At 32.6% G+C, this 18,141-nt stretch overlaps 2 protein-coding genes across 7 annotated transcripts in view; both read right to left on the bottom strand.

The window, feature by feature from the left end:
* Positions 1–51: 51 nt before the first annotated feature.
* On the bottom strand, positions 52–13,575 carry LOC119835797 (sodium-coupled monocarboxylate transporter 2-like). 2 transcript variants are annotated; one of them, XM_038360793.1, is made up of 13 exons: positions 13,369–13,575; positions 8,933–9,092; positions 8,451–8,568; positions 7,585–7,652; positions 6,501–6,655; positions 6,052–6,192; positions 5,071–5,289; positions 4,544–4,671; positions 3,748–3,890; positions 2,259–2,434; positions 1,603–1,723; positions 987–1,130; positions 52–222 (listed from the first exon to the last, which is right to left on the bottom strand). In XM_038360793.1, the coding sequence occupies exons 1-13, from the start codon at positions 13,548–13,550 to the stop codon at positions 67–69; spliced, it is 1,911 nt and encodes a 636-aa protein (XP_038216721.1). In that variant the 5' UTR covers positions 13,551–13,575; the 3' UTR covers positions 52–66. The 2 variants fall into 2 exon arrangements, with proteins under 2 accessions (XP_038216721.1, XP_038216722.1); XM_038360794.1 differs by lacking the exon at positions 52–222 and adding an exon at positions 273–477.
* Positions 13,576–15,576: 2,001 nt separating this feature from the next.
* LOC119835877 (voltage-gated potassium channel subunit beta-2) overlaps positions 15,577–18,141 on the bottom strand; it is a 42,631-nt gene continuing 40,066 nt past the window's right edge. For all 5 annotated transcript variants that reach the window (XM_038360951.1, XM_038360952.1, XM_038360955.1 and 2 more), the window contains 4 exons: positions 17,872–18,008; positions 17,605–17,761; positions 17,459–17,528; positions 15,577–17,377 (listed from right to left, as the gene is read on the bottom strand). In XM_038360951.1, coding sequence (XP_038216879.1) covers positions 17,656–17,761; positions 17,872–18,008 — 243 coding nt within the window. In that variant the 3' untranslated portion in view covers positions 15,577–17,377; positions 17,459–17,528; positions 17,605–17,655. The remainder of the gene's footprint in view (positions 17,378–17,458; positions 17,529–17,604; positions 17,762–17,871; positions 18,009–18,141) is intronic.

Below are 18,141 nucleotides of genomic sequence, written 5' to 3'. Positions count from 1 at the left end.
AATATATAGAACTATATTTCACAGAGTGTTTTATTGATTCGCTATTTCTGATAGTTTTTATGACAATCATTCTGTATTATTTGTATTATCTGATCTTGCTAAATCTTGCTTATTTGTAGAACTTGGGATTTGGTCTAGACGAAAACGACGGCTAAATACAGGCGGCAAATCTTCATCAAAATTTCCATTATTTGCATCAAATGCAGCCAAACGTTCGTAAAGCTGTTGACAACAGTTTAGATGAAAATAAAAATTGGTTTAAAATTTAAAAATTTAATAACATCGTTCGATTATAACAGACATAAGAAGGGTTTTATACAAGAGCAACATTAAAAAAGAAATGCATTTTAAATTAACAAAGGAGAATTTCTAGAAGTTTGCAGAGTAAAATTTTGATTAAGGAATGATAGAGAACAGTCATTGGACGAGGTTGCTTTTGGATTTTGTTGATAAGAAGTCGATGTCTGCTGCATCTCTCTGCAATATAAAAACGAAAACGATATGTAAGGGTGGAAATAAATAATTCATAAATATTTAGTATCTAAATTAAGAAAAGGATATGAGTCAGTTAACAATAAGACATACGAATGAGATGTGAACTTAGCAAATGAATATTATTCTGAAATTCAAAAGAATATAGATTAAGATTCAGAATATAGAAAAATCTAATAAGTCATTACATAGAAGTCTAATATTCTTCTAAAAGTAAATTCACAAATAATATACATCATACTCGTATATTGGACGTGTCCCCGTCTCACACGATCACAATATATTTTGTATCCTGTGTAAGACATAGAAAACATAACACACTATTATTTTACTATTGAAAAAACAATGACGTTGATGTAATTTAACCCCGAATGATTCTTCTTTGGTGATGCGCTGCTGGCTTCACTTTATTTCAAATTGTACTAACAACTACATAGTAGGTAAATCTGGTTTGAAATCACGAATTACATGAAACGTAGAAGCTATAAGGTTACCATGAAAGCGGCTTGTGTACACAAGTGCTCCATTTCTCTCGCATGAATCTCGATATCGTGCTGAGTGAGTCTTGGTCTCGTACAGTTTGGACTTTGTGGGGGTAAGAAACGGTGGATGACTGGCGTTAGCAGATCTCTATGTACCTGATGCACGATAACAAAAAAAAAAAATTGGACGTTGGTATAATGAAGTAAATAAAAAAAAACATATTCATTATTCAGAGTGATATATGTACCCATTGAAAACTTATTTTCGAATGTCAATCTATAATATTGCATACATATGCAGATGTAATGTTTAATGTTAGTTACTTTAATGTTTAGTCGAAATAGAAAAATTGGTACATTATGAATAATCAGATAATTAAACATCAAATAAATAAAACAGTTAAAGTTTTTTCAAATAGGAAAACGTGTCCGATTTTCAGAACAGAAAATTATTGGCTATATATGACAGCAGACTTCACTGTCACCTGTGGTAAACAGTTGCGCATAATCTATCTCTGTATGAAAATGAATGTAAATAATTCATATCATCACCTATTTTAGTGTAATACACAAAGACAAGCTTTCACGATAATAATAAAACAATTATCTCTTAATCAAAAATACTCACCATAGCAGGATTATTGGGTTGAGTAAAATATGAAACTATGGCACCAGTTATGATACAAACTGTCATTCCTATAAAAGTATAGTATAAGTAGCTCAATCGATACATGAAGAACGTACCAGACCTGAAAGAGGAATATAAAATAAGTGGCAGATATAGTGGTGTTGTGGATTTTTAAGTAAACGAGTAGGTATTTCACAATTTATATTGCCTTCGGAATATTAACTAGAATTATTGCATTTGCATTGTTTTGTCTCAAGGAAATATGAGTTATTTTCTTGAAATGCTCAAACGTCAAACTGATTCTTTTCATATTGAAGTCTAATCATAACAGTAGTGGCTCAATGGTCCTGGGCTTAAAATATTGATAGGTTCATGTCCGAAAATTTAAAATTAGACGTCATGTGATACCAAACCACACTTGGTGGATTATGGCCTGAACCTTCATAAGAAGCCTGTGTCCATGCAGTGGGTACATACATGGGCTGATGATGAAGCCTAATCGTGGCCCAGCTGCCCCTTTGTTTACTCTGCTATTAAAGAGCCCCTGCAAATGGTCATGTGTGCTGGTAGTCGCTTACCATTAGACAAACCGCCAACTCTTGTGCTCACTGGAACATATAACAATATATCAATTACAAAGTTTCTCATAGCTTTACCTGTCAAATTCTACAGAAGAGTGTGTGGTAGTGGGCAAGGTAAAGTTTCCTTCACACCCAGATACACTAACTGGTTTTGGGACTATGACTATATCCCCACGCAGCATAGCAGCTTGGGTCCCAAGAGAGATCCAACCCACGAGTAGGGTCGATGTGGTGCCTCCTGCTAGCGCACCCTGGATGATAACAGAATATACATTTATATCTATACTAATATTATAAAATATTTGTGTGTGTTTATATTATACATGTATAAAACGATAATAATCCCGTGGAATTTGTTTGTTCGAACGTGGCAATATAAAGGACTTTAAGCATTTTTTAAGTTTATCAAAACAGATACGTGATTCCTAAGTAAGTGCTGTATATTAATATATATAATTATGAATTAAGTATAAATGTTGTATAAATAGTGAGGTATGATTTGCGAATAATAATCTTAAATAAAAGGTACCCTCGAATTACGAACGTAGTAAAAAAATACACCTACTGTAAATAAGTGCAATTGACTATTTGAACAACATAATGTGTAACATTATTTTTCCTACAATATTTTACAAACAATAATCCAGAAGTAAGTCAAAGTGAAGCTGTACAAAGCTGCAACACTTCTCAAAGGATTGTTCGGCACTTTTATAAAAACAGCGCGTATTTTGCTTTACCTACAAGTTAATTACCATGTATAAATGAAAAAAAATAATGCCCTTCTTTAACACATTTTACGATGACGCAATACGTTTTTAAATCTGTAAATTTTGTCAATTGACGATAGTGTAATTGTAATTTATAATTTTTTCACTTAATTTGAAAATTTTGTTTGTAATGTTATTAAAAAAATAATAACTATGTGTAAACCAATATCTGGAGAGTTACCGTGACGTCTTAAAGTAGTACTGATTCCAGTGTAGTAAAAAGACAGAGCTACATAGGGTGTCCAGCGGTATCAGTTTAAGCGAGGAAGTACTGCTTTTCGAAAACGATCCTGAGTGATAATACACATTTCTCATTATGAATCGTAATCACTGTTCACTCCTATCAGGACTAATAAAAAATGGTTGCCTGTAAAGTCGGTTTTACGGGCGAAGATTTTACGTGACAACGTCTTTTTCTTGGTAGAATATTTATTAATATGAATATTATTAAATTGCACAATAGGAACAAGGAATTGAATGAAAATAAGAATTGCACAAATTTTAACTATAGAAAATATATTTTGTTTACTAAAAAGACAGAGACAGAGACACAAACACGCAAGACAAAATGCGCCTAATTCTCTAGTGCTACGCGCGCGGCGGACCGATCATAGTTCGGTGACTCATCGTAACGTTACCGGGCGTTACACTTTTTCATGAGTGCCTCCGAGCCGCAACCTAATTTAAGACGTTGTCACGTCAAAAACAAACAACATATTACAGGTTCATCACGCGCTCGACTATTGTATGACATGTTGTAAATATTTGTTTTTAATATTAATATCTAGTCGAATTACCGTCGCGTTTATCCACGGTAGAAAAAGACCCATAGTAAAGAGGCCCAACAGGCTCCCAGCAGTTATACCAGCCAGGCTTTTACCAGCTTGGATCAGGGCTCCCATGTGCTCCACCAGGAAGACAAGAGCTACGCAAGTTGCTCCTAAACATCACAAGATTAGCAATTTTTATATTATGTTATTAAGTTTCAGGTAATTTTGTATTAGAATTGAGCATGTGCTATTGTCAAAGCTGAAGGGCATATTCTTTCATGAGCTAAAAGCTTATTTTATAATGCACTACAATGTTGATACGATAGAAAAAATCACAAAGATGTTAAAATCCATGCTAATAAATGGGCAAATATTGCTGTTGCTCTTATTGTGAATACTTACCATACATAATAGTTAATACAATGGGAAATGAAAAATACATATTTTCAATAGTTAGCAAATAGCTTTAAACATTACGACATTGGGGCCTTCATGAAAAGAGCGTATATTATATTTTATATTTTTATGAGCGTATATTATTACTTGAAGGCCGGTAAAGCAAAGCCACGAACAGTTCTAATGTTTTTTTTATGTCATAGCGGGCAGCTGAGCTGGTGGTTCGCCTGATGGTAAGCGATCACCACCGCCCATGAACATTCGCAGAGGTAGTGCCTCTGTGATCGTGTTGCCCGCTTGTAAGGGGTAAAGGAAAGGATTGACGACTGGAAAGTAAGAATGGACTGGAACCGGTGAGGAAAAGGAAATGGGCCTCCGGCTCCCCCACGGCACATTTACCTGCACTGTCATAAAAAAGTTAACTTACCAATAACAACGACGATAACCTTCATAATAAAACTTGCTGTCTTTTCCGATATTGGTTTATTATACGCCGGTCGGATGAGGTCCTCGAAAATGACTCCACACATGGAATTAAGACCGGTAGACATGGAGCTAAAACAAAAGCCTAAAGTAATTTGATGATCTTTCAATAACAATGAAACATTATTTCATAGTCGACTACTTTTATACATCTAATAAATTAGACATCAAATGCTTGTTTGATGTCTAATTTATAAGTGCTTGAACTGTTTTTGAAATATGAATAACTCTACATTTTAAAATTTAACGGCTTCCCCAAATTTCAATTGAAAAAATTTTCTTTCATAGATTTTAAAAAATTAATTTCATCGGAATAACAATTATCAAATCAAATATTCTATATTAAATCAACTTGCGTAACCGTGCTGTACAAAAGTAATAAAATTTAAATTTAATAAATATAAGAAGAACATGTAGGAGAACATAATATAGAAATATGTAGATATAGGTATAGATATACATATCTCATACCTTAACGCAGCGCTAAATACGCCGCTCATAAAAATACCAGGCAGTGCAGGGACGGAACCGGTGATGGTCATGACAAAGTAGGGTAACAGCTGGTCACTCTTTCGTATCGCGCCGGTGGTGAGGGGGTCGCAGGTGGCGAACGTGGCGTAGATCACGAGGCCGGTGTAGCAGCAGAGAGAGACGATTACATATATACCGGCGGCCATTATGAAGATTGTTCTAGAATTATTGTAGTTTAAATTAGGCATCGAAATCAGAGGTTTAGTTACGCGACTAATATTATTTATCTTATATATAAGTATATTTTCCATAGCCTTTTATGTTATCGGAAAGAACACAAGTAGGAGCGTCGTCTAAAACGACCTACGTTGCCCGTATATATAACGAATAGCACATTTATTATAATATATACCTATCCCCAATAAAAGATTCGTCGTATTAGAAACGAAAGAAAATGTGAGGGCGGTCGCTTTTCTGATATTCGAACGAACGTGGAATTTTAATATATGTAAGAGATTGAATTTAGGAAAAAATATTATGCGAAATTAGATATTATAATCTGGATAAGGTTGAATTTATTTTGATGTACCTATATTGACCAGATTGCTAAGGCCGTTACCATTTGTTGATTTTGGTACATTCGTTTTTAATACAGTTAAACAATGCATATTAGGTATATTATGCTATATTTGTTTGATACCAATACATTCAAGGTTACGTCAAAGGTCCTCTTTGTACAGAATTGCGTATCTAATTGTTTTAACTGATATCCTACTAATATTATAAATGCAAAAGTTTGTAAGGATGTGTGTGTTTGTTGCTCTTTCAGGCAAAAACTGTTGAACGGATTGCAATTAAATTTGGCCCGTAGACAGCTGGACAACTGGAATAATATATAGGCAACTTTTTATCCTGATATTTCTACGGGATACGGACTTACGCGGGTGAAACCGCGAGGGGCAGCTAGTATTTAATACATACATGCGTGCTCTTTTCAACGAAGAAAGCGCCAAACATCTTTGCACCATAGCCTGGTTGACGGAACACGAAGCAAGCCAGCTGAAATAGTTTCCGACGACGGTTGTCCAAAATGTGTGCCGAATCGTTGGATCCGGATCCATGCTGGAACAAAGTTTAGTATGAAACAAATATGAACCCTACGCCTCGATAAAATGATTGCTACGATTAAAATCAGAGCCAAATATTTATTTATTCAACTAGACTTCTTCTAGAAGCAGTTTTCAACCGTCACAAGCATAGTTCTACAATTTACCATTTAAAATGTTAAATTGACATGATTTTTAAAGACCAAATACAGAATTTCTTCCCAGCTCTTCTCTATAGGATCTGCTTTCCGGTGTTTAGAAATTAGAGACTTTTTAACGCTTGAACCTCAACTCATCTACGCTACTAAAATGTACTTGACTTACTTGAAGAAATCCAAACGGTCGCCTTCCTGGTTTATTCTGAAAACCTCATTGATTCCGCCCAAACGACACGTACCGTACACCAAAACAAATATCACGCCAAAGTACATCAGAATTGTTTGTAGTGTATCCGTCCATACAACAGCCTTAATTCCACCCTGTTACACACAGTATACATTAGAGGTATTGTAATAGAAACTTTCTTATAAATGGACACATTTTTTACTTCTTAATTTAATCTGTACAGATTCATTATCAAATTTGGTGCGTTCATGGAGAGAAAATAATACTCATACATAATAGAATTAAAATTGTTTAGACAAGGATTAAAAATTCGCGTTAGTTAGACCACTTATTGCCTGATCGGGTTGTAACGATTTTTGAATTAAATTTTTAAATTTAGAAAAAAACGTGTATCGTGGCGGAGCTGGGACGAGCAGCCATTGATGGGCTATTTTATGAAACATTATATACATTCACGAAAATTTTTTCTAAACCATACTCGTAGTTTATATTTTTGAACCTCTTTAGCTTACAATAAATGAATAATGAATGTTGATGAATGATGAGATGCAATCAAAAACAGGTTTGATTAATGATCTATTCTAAAGAAGTTAGAACCCCTAGATCTAGATCTTATTCATTACAAGTGAAAATATGAATATAACTAATGTATTAATGGTATAAGAAGCATTAACGTGAGCATAAAATGTCATAGTTTAGCATACAAATACTTTATCTATAAATTGATTCCGGGTTCTGATTGGATTGACCTTCTGGTCAGACGGGATCTAGACTGTAGGGGAGAATCAGGTCAGCCGTGAATAAATAAAGATGTTGGGGCTTTTAGAATATTTAACACCGGTCGAACTGAAATAGCTTTGTCATTGAGACTGGAATCGAACTGATATTTACTGATCGTATTTTGTGTTTTAACATATTCAGTTTTAGCATTACGCCCGCGACTTATCAACCGCGTATCCAGGGATAACACAGACAGTCCCGGGGTTTTCTAAGCATAGTTCAAAAAGTTTTTATTTAGTATAGATAAAATGTAAAATTTATTAATAAAAATTATTGTACTCACTAATGTAGTGTAGAAGATACACACGATGCAAACTATCGGGGTAATCAAATGCAGATTTATGCCAGTCACTGAAATATGTAAAATCTTTTTAAGTATTACATAACGGGGGCTGATTCGCAACAGTATCGAGATATAATCCAATCGAAATAGAATTCTATTCCATTGAACTCTGTATTAGTACTAGAAAATTAAAACAGCCCACGTTTGTGCTGTGTCCAAAACTATAAATATTTATCATATTATTAAACTATTCAATTTCGATATAAAACTGGAACTGTTCGCACAATAACATGTAAAGATTGAGGTCAAATCAAGACCGCTATTGAAAATTCTTAAAGAAGTCTATCATGTCATCAATTTCGGTAGTGAGGGTATTTGTTTGCTTTTGTGTGTGAGTGGATACACAGTATTGATAGTTAGTAAGTAGTTGGAAAGTAGTTTCGTGGCCTCTGCAATTCTCTTGTGAATGCCTGAATGATGTTGCGGACTTATATATTTTCATTTCTATGATATACCAGCTGTTGCCCGCGGCTTCGTTCCCCTGTTCAAAATAATTAAGAGTAACAATACATATCACATTTATTGATATAGCACCACCCATTTATTGCGCTCCATATTAAGTCACAAGGGACCATCCCAAGCGTTTCTTAATACACTAAGAAATCATTATAATATTATTTATTACATGTAAACCAATAACATCAAATTATATAAGAATAAAAAATCTTTCGCCAAATTTCGGCATGCTGCAGTAAAAAATATCATCCATATAATATCTAGGTATGTAAAAAAAACACAAACAAACAGACACACTTTCAAATGTACAATAAATAATTTATTATTACAGATTTATTAGAAAAATTTACCTTGACTGAAAGCAAGTGCAGGAACGTATATCACAATAGGTATATATAGCATCATTTTTATGATGAATATTATTGATCCCAAGAGGCGAACGTTTTGGTTGAAGCGAAGTCGTAAGTACTAAAAAATAAATGACAAAACTACATTGAAAATTAACAATACATGTTTCAATTGAAATGATATGTATGTCGCCATACGATTGTTAAAATTATTGCCCGTTAGGTATAATGTAACGCGAGGTTCCAACCCTAGAAAAATGTTTCAATGCATTATTCTATCTATTTTTAATATAATTACTCTACTTAGGAATATATCCCACGAGATTTTAATCTAACGATGCTTACAGTAGCATTATCTTATTGTTATAAATCAAATGCGTTGTTTGTAAGATGGAAATACCATTGCACAACATTGATATGTTAGGCTTTTCTATCTGACAATATCCCAAGCTTTCTTAAAATACTAAAATTCACATGAATCTTACCTCATAAGTAGATGTGATTTGTAGGTTATAGAACACAGGTAAATACACAATAGCTATAGTGACTGACACTATCCATTCGGATAATACGATCGCCCACAGTTGAGTCCCGTATGTGTACATTTCGGATGGTAGACCAAGCAGCGAAATACCGGAGACGTAGCTGAAAAACGCATAGCATCAACATATTATGTTTTATAGAAATTAACTACTTGAAAGAGATTTTATGTGTGTTTTAATGGTTGTCAAATATAGCCTAGAAATAGTTGCTGTACCCGCAACATTTCCGGGGAAAAACTTATGTTTTTCGATTCTCAAACTAACCCTTTACTAAACTTCATCTAAATGAAGAAGAGAGAGATAGGCAGACAAAGTAACTTTCGCATATACAACATCATAATACGAGTATAATATAAGTAGGGATACTTTTGCAATCGGCTTCAAAAATAGAGGATTGGAAATATAGAGAAATAAGCTGTTACTTGAATTTTTAATTTGAAAGCTGGTTCGTCCCATGTGATCCAATTTAAATTTGATCTAATTCTGACAATTTTAAGGCTATCTTTTTTTTAATTTATTCTATATGTTAAATTGTTTTATTTTTCTTAATGCACCAATTTTTTCGCAATGTATAACTACAAATGTAGTATGAAATTAATTTTTACACATTTTACTGCGGCATTTGTGTCATGTATAATAGCATTTTATTTTATAAAACGCCATCTTCATCCGTTAACTAAATAAAGCTAGCAACTGACCATCAAACTTAAAAAATGTTGATAGCTTCATATTATATTATTACAATGTTTATTTTTAATTTTAACATTACGAAGTCTGTAATTATAAATTGTATATATTTAGAAACATTGTTTTAAATCCTGTTACTTATAAGTGAGCCTCTTTTTATAAATAAACGAACAAAATTACGATCATATTTTATTTATTACGATTAGAACTAAAGCCTTAAGCATAGATATTATACTGGACTGGGCCTTTGGAATTATTAGCTGTATTTACAATCAATAGATACATCCAAAGTATGTATTTGCACCAAGGGTTTATTTTCCATAACATTTTAAATCACGTGTCTTATGCTTTACATGTTTTGAAAAATTTCGGATAATTGCCTACAGGCACTATCAAATCAACTTGCTCAGAATCGTACGTCGAAATAAAATGACCATTGAGAGATTTATCCAACAAAATTAATCCCAGACATTATATCAATCAACTCAGGCTGATAGTTTATGCAGGTTCAAGGGGACTCACATCCTTGTCGTAATGACATCGCTTGTTCTTGATGCAATTATCGAAACAAGATGATTGTGAAGTATGAAAACAGTCTGTATTTCATTTTTCTTTAACTGAACTACTTTACGTATTTTGTGAAGCTGAGATGTCTTTTGTCATCTGGATAATATATCAGTAGGTGGTATGGATAAAATTATGTAAAAATCTAAATAATGTCTTAGTCAAGAAGTTACCTACCAATTTAAATACTAGTCTAAAATCTCACTAGGTCAAAGCAGATGTGGATCGAAGAGCCGAATGAGACAATTAAATTATTTTGACGCGCTTCATATTATCAAGAGCTAATCTTAACATTCTGAGTCGCATTGACAGATGCTGTTATTGTAAATTGAACCTTATAAGCATTTCTACGGTGCGATTTTTACAAAACGTTATGATTGATTTTGAATAGAATATGAGAACGATACGATACGATTAAGAGCATTTTCTAAAATACGTCGTAAAATAGCTCGTGGTTTATAATTAGTTAGGAAAAGTGTGCGTTCTTTCTTACTTCTTTGAAATATTATCATTTTGTATTAGAATTAGAACGTATTAATTTTTTATGTTGAGTTAATACAATAGTAGTAGTAGTTTTGTGAATTCATCTACTTTAAATTTCCTTTCCTCTCAAACCTAAAATGATGTAAGGCAATACGTATCACCTACTCTAAACATCTGTTTCAAAAGAAATGTGATTACCGTAGAAGAGGAAAGATATAACTCGTGATGTAATATCCTAAAAATAGATTCATTAGTGCCTATCAAGAAGCATAGATACCTGAATATGCCGCTGAGGTCAATAACCTAACGAACATTTCGTTGCTACGCCCGATTCGTAGCGACTTTGTTGAATTCCGTAAGTCCTTTTTATCGATATCTTCGAATACGTATCATAAAAAATTTAATCATATTTTTTGTTCAGATATTTTATACATTGGCTGATTTGTAAATTGATTTGTGTCTTGAAGAATTGAATCCTACTAATATTATAAATGCGAAAGTTTGTAAGAATGTGTGTGTGTGTTTGATGCTCTCTCACGCAAAAACTACTGAACCGATTGCAATGAAATTTGGTACGTAGACAGCTGGACAACTGGAATAATACATAGCCAACTTTTTATCCCGATATTCTTACGGGATACGGACTTACGCGGGTGAAACCGCGGGACGTAGCTAGTATAATAATAAATATAAGTTATTCACTATTCAATACCTGTACCTGAGAAGTCGCTAATTTATAGAGATGCAACATAATACAGTTCTAGAATGTTCAAAGATGTGGTATCCAATAGTATCACAGTTAGTTTAATATAATTTGTTGGATTTTTTATCTTTGTAGGCATGACTTCAACCGGACTGACTTCTAGTATAATGAAAAATTGTATACACACATTAGGATCTCTCTTTTTCCAATATGTTAAAATATTACTCTTTATCTATAATATTAAACGCCTTATATCTTAGCCCATTTGTTTGAGCCCACAAAGACACATATGATACACCTAATCGGTCTGCATTTACCTGCGCCATGAGTCAACACGGAGATCGTTTAAATAATTCTAGTTAGTGTAACAATATCGTTCCTGTCTTTGTTATAATATGAGACATAAATGTTGTGTCTGAAAACAGTGTCTGCTAAATCAAAGAGACAGTTACAGAAGTAGGGGTTAAGCCCTCCTTAGTTGGGGATTTGTAAACTTCTTCCTTCCTTCCTCAATATTCTGATTATAATTGCTTTTAGTTGCATATTGCCATAATGCCATTTGTCCAAATTGCCGAAAGTGTGCTTGTTTGTTTGTGGTTGAATATTGAATAGGTCAGAGTGTTATAGTGTACTTTGTACCGATGTGAAACATCTCATTGCCATGGCAACTTCCTCTGACGACGCTGGCACAGTGTGATCGGAAACCTACTATCTTGTTAAATGATAGTTTTAATTTATGAGCTATAGCGGCTATATGTCGGGTTTTTTTGAGTAAACGATAATATTTCATGTATGAAAGAAATTCCTCTAGCCTGATCTTTGCATAATTTTTACACGCTAGGAATTTGTATTTAGACATATTTTACGCAATAGAAAGTTTCTACGGAATCCCATTTATAAGGAGTTAAATCGTCACTTTTGAGGTCTATAAATACGAGTCTAAAAATACAGCAAGCGTCTTGTTTATGGCCAATGTTCATTGTGCAATGCATAGTGTCAATTGGCTCCCCAGCAGAGGAAGTGCCTAACACCTGATATCGGTTAACTCACGTTTCTTCATGTCAATGGAAAAATTGTACTCGTACATACTTGCATTGGGAATTATTATTTTTTTATTATTCCCAGCCATTGATGCCATTTAATAGAATGTTATATATTTCGTGCTATACTGAGAAAACAAAACAGTTACTTTAGTTGATTTCGTTAATTTTTTCTCTTATAAAAGTGAGATCTCAACTCTAATTTATATTGCACCTCAGAATTCCTGGTAACCTAGACTTTCATTTTTAATATAAATTCTGTAAATTTTTCTTATAGTACGATGTTTAAAGTAATTAATTACAGTATAGTGCTTCTGTAAGAATATTTTTCGCAGAGGTCTTTGTGAAAACAGTTTTAATTACAATTTGCGATTGCGCGTTTCAATAAATACCTATATATATCACATGCAAATTCGTAATCAGAACGTTCAGTCAGGTTAGGTTAGGTTCTTTTTATTTGACTTAAACTTTTTATTTAAGTACATAACTACACATTAATAAGAGACTCGCTTTAGGATCACAAGCTTTTCTGGCGGAAGTTTGGTGAAATTAAATGCTCGACATACCCACTACAAAACTACGTTTGTAAAACGTGTTGTAGACGCCGCTTGTAAACGACGAAATCATATAAATTGCGTGCGACATATATACGATGTATATAAATAACATATATTGTTCTAGACAATTGGCTTCCGTTTTGAAGTGACTTGTCTATCTTATAAACAACGTAACATTCATTTAGAACAACCATAAAAAATACATGTAGAATTAAGAGAACTAGATCGCTCTTTATTTCTTATTGAAACAAACATGAATATCATAGTTATATAATTAATAAATGCACCTTAAAATAATACCATACTTTAAAGAGCAATAAGCAGAAAAACTTCGCTAGCGCATACCTGGCAATCAGTGACATGGATATGGGAAACATGCCCATCGTCTTCCCGCCCATGAGGTATTCCGATGTGGTGTTCTGCTTCCGTTTCGCAAAGAAAGCGAAGTACACCCCGATAAGGGCAGATAGCAGAAGCATCGCCCCGAAGACGAGGTAGTCCAACCAATCAAAATACACCACTTCCATGACCGTAGTCCCTCGTTGTCATACAACGATTACTCGACAATTGAGCACTGGACTATGCTATATTTATCCTGTAGCATAAATCATTGGAACATCCCTCCAGGACTAATTGACTTGTTACCGGCCAGTGTAACACTTTGTGGACGGATAATGATGGCTTTAATTATTATTGGCGTTCGGATTGTTTTGATGATATTTGGCGTGATTAAGATACGCTACATTAGAGACATTGGTTTGGAAATACGTTATGATGTATTGAGGTTAAAGTTTATGAATATTGTGTCTGTATGTGTGTTAATTTTAAACGCATCTGTTCAAAGGTTTTAATTAGGTAATCATAGAAAAATTACTGAAGGTGTGTGATAAAATTAAAATCAAAATTTTCTACGTAACAAGTGCATCAAATACATCTTGTCATAAAATTCATGTATGGTTATATAAAGTTAAATAGGGTATCGTGTTCTAGGCTTTCATTAACTGCTTTTTTCTAGGCCTAAAGCCTAAGCCAAACAATTTCAGAATAAGCATTTGATATAAGTGGACACTTACCTGTTAATATGGAGGTAGAAATAAAAAAGCTTCTATACATTACATTAATTATTTATTTAAAACTTCGTGCAATAGGTACATGATAATGCTAATGATATGCTGAAATCTAATAAATAATTATTCACGAAATCATCAAATTTCTGACATACATTTGAAATATATAAGTACAATTTGTGTCAACTATTGAAATTATCACTATAACAATTGATATATTTTTATACACTGTAACTAAAGACATACGAAAATAGATTTTTTCATAGTATAAAAACAACATAATAATATGTTGGTGGTTCGAAGTTGGCACAGTCCAGACTCTCAGAGATCATTAAATTCAGAAGATTAGAAAAATGTCTTAGCACACTTGATTTTCTTTTATTTACTATTCTTTTGCATCTGCATGTACTTATCGTACATCCATTATATTATTTAAGAAAATCTTTTCTAATCTTTATTTTAAATAACTGTCCAAAAATTTTTCCATCAGACTAGAGTTGTTTAAACATGGATCTTGCCAACTCCAAGTTATAATAAAAATCTGATACATATCTATGAATTAAAGCTAAAATTTGATAAATATTACATTAGGTAGCTGTAACCTTGCACACTCTGTAAAGTAATGATCATTCGTGAATAAACTTTTATGAAAAAATGGTACCTAATTCTTAGATAGCTCTCTAATTAGTACCATAATGATTGTATACAGAAGTAATATTAAAACATACTAGGTTTGATCGTTGTTAATGCAAGATTAATCATTTTAGCTAAGCTGTGTGTGGTGGATTAAGCTGCATTCTCTATTATATCTATCTATTATTATGGTTAACCAGATATAGTCATCCTAAACACATTTTTATCTACTTATAATTTTTATAGTCACATGTTCACTATCTATCGCCAATGAATTTTACATTGATTTTGACTTTAATAGGTAAATAAAGTTTTGTAAAATTATGTGTACTATTACTAGAATAGTTATTTCATGGATCATATTTCCTGTAATTTATTAATTAGTAAACTGCTATTTTAAGAGTGTGAGGCTTTGAATTCAGATGTAGGCGCATAACGGTCTCTAGATTTATTGATATTTTTTATACGTCAATATAATTTGCTTATAATTATTGGACACATAGTAGTGAATAGACACTACAAGCTCAGACAGTACACAAAGCCGGTACTGAAACTAATGGCGTATAGCGTCCTTTATATATATAGTAATATTTTATTATACCTAAAAGACACGAAACACTACTCCATACACTTTTATGATACTGATCTTTTTCACGATTCTTCTATAGACTAGAGTTAAACACAAGCGCTAGAATATTTTTAAAACGCGCTATAATTACTGCAAATCTATTAGATAGTATTGCATGAAATTAGATTTCAATAGTTATTTCTACCAAAGCATATCTTCTATCTAATAATAAAGTTGAGTTATTTAACCCTTTTATTAGTTAATAAGTTATAATAAGTTCACGAATGAAATCTCTACAAGAGGGTTAATTTTTAGTATTATTAGCTGTTTATTCATTTGAAGTTCTTTAAGATTTTAGTTATGATTAAAAAAATATAGTGTATGAGTAATAGATAACATCTACTGTAATATTTTTTGAGGGTAGATCAAAGATTAAAGTCTAGATTTAAGTATAGAATCAAACATGCGAGCTTGATATAAAACTGCCATTTTGAAATACATATCAATCCACAATTATTAAACAGTCTCAACCTATTTAAATGTGCGTTTAGTTATACTAATAAAATTTGAGATGACGGACTTTCTTAAAATAGAGTTTGTAACTTTCTACACTTACGATAATGAAATATCAGCACTACTGTTATTTATCTTCATGCATATCCATCTTTATAATTATACTTTATTTCATTTATTGAAATAATAATATAATTTTCTAACTACGAATTGAGTCCATATAGTATTTTTTCTCAGAAATTTACAAGTTTCCCTTACATCTACTGAAGACTTTTTACAATCCTATACCAATAGAGTAATAAATATTATATTATATACATAGATATGATATTTAATATACATACCTAAATATTGCAGAACTATTTAAAATTATTAGTAGGTCGGGTTCAACTATAACACCACTTTTCTATCATATAAATAAGTGAGTACCTAAAATGAATCCTTGATAACCCTTCTTATTAATTTTGTTATAAGAATATTAAAGGGAAGCAATCTAATTTATATGTAATTGGGTTCAGTTTTCACCTAACATTCGATATTTCGATTTATCTTATATCTAGTATAAGTTTTTTATTAAGCCTGTTTTATAGAATAGAAAAAGTCTTAAATTATAACATAAGACGTACTCAATAAGCAATGATTTAAGCGACAAATTTATAGGATTCTTGTAATTAGACATTTAAAAACCTTACGAACTATTAGACTTCCTACAACCTACGTAATCAAAGGAATCGTTTTATTTCAGACACCAAATTTGTTTCTATAATATGATTAGAATTAGAATATCAATATGCTTAAACTCGTTATACATTCATATACAAGCCACAAAACATCAATATATATTTACACAAATTAATTACTGATACGTACAAAAATAATTTGAAAAGTTAAATGAGATTTCTATTCTTATTTTAATCATTTTGCACAGATGCTACTGCTACTTATTCCATTTAAAATCTGTATTTTTCACTCTACTCTATAGTAAAACCTCAGAAAAGTTGGCAATTATATACATCGTATCTACGTTCAATTTAATGATTATTTCTTCTCTACAGATACATTTATTATCGCTACAATTATTTTTCAATCATTTGCGATCACAGACTTCTAGATCTCCACATTCCTTATGAATTTACAGAACAAACAAATGATATTATAAATATTAATATTACAAAAAAAAACCTTTACATAAATTTAAAGGAAGAACGCTAATTTATAAAAAAAGATCAACAATTCTAATGAAAAAGGCACTCTGTATCCACACGATTGTCTCACTCAATTCCGTAATGTAATGTTATTTCACAAGGGTTTTAGAAACCGAATAATATGCCAAGTGATAACACAAATGTTATCGTAAACGTTTATACATCAGCAGGGGAGCCTAGATTGAATCTAGACATTTTCCGATCTCTAGAGACCGATATTTGTCCTGACGAAGATCTTTGTAAGGATGCTGAGCGGGACCGAGACGAGTCAGATTTGGATTTCTTTACTTTACTTCCTCCAGTTGCTGGCTGTTTGCCTTTTAATGATGAAACTGATACAACTGTGTCCGAGGTGATTCCATCATGTTCTGTTAAGAGAAGTTAAAGATTGCAATCAAAGTAACTAATAATACTATTTGTATATTTCGAATACCCGATTTTTTACTTACCCACGCGCCTGATGACTTCTCCGGCATTGTTCAAGAAGAATTTTGGTTTCGAGTCCTTCAGAAGCGATTCCTTTGAAATTATTTAAATCATTAAATACGCAAAAAATGAGCTGGTACACATGATAACAATATTTTCAATAACTCACCTTCGACTTACTAGATTTGGAAGCTGTGTCAGAGCTTCCTTTCCACCAGGATCATTGAATCTCACAAGTCTTTTCTGCTTCCTTCTCTGGTGTGGCGACGTTAGCCTCAACATCAGCATCAGGTTTGGGTGTCGTTACTCCAGAAGTTGAAGCTCCACTAATTAAGAAATATCAAATTTCACTACTAATGCGTATAAATCGTCAATATGTGTAATCAGGAAATCTGTTAGGACAAACATAACTTTAAAATCCTAAATAGTTACTTACGCAGCATCAGTTCTGGCAGCGTTAGTGTTCTGCTGGTTGCGCATAGCCAGTGTGGAGACCATTGGAGGCCTTTGCGGCTTGTTTGACAGCAAACGTTCTATGTCCACCATAACCGCTGGACTCAGTTGTGGGACAATCTACGTTAATTGAAAAGCACATTTAATTTAATTTTCGTTCTATTTTACCCATTGGTCCATCAATCAATTCAAATGACAATCTAAATAAAACCATTTATTAAACAGTAATCTATCTATATCATCAAATACGTTG

Source organism: Zerene cesonia, chromosome Z (assembly GCF_012273895.1).
Source record: "Zerene cesonia ecotype Mississippi chromosome Z, Zerene_cesonia_1.1, whole genome shotgun sequence".
NCBI lineage: Eukaryota > Metazoa > Arthropoda > Insecta > Lepidoptera > Pieridae > Zerene > Zerene cesonia.
The sequence above is the reverse complement of the archived record's forward strand: the minus strand, read 5'-3'. Positions and strand labels throughout refer to the sequence as shown.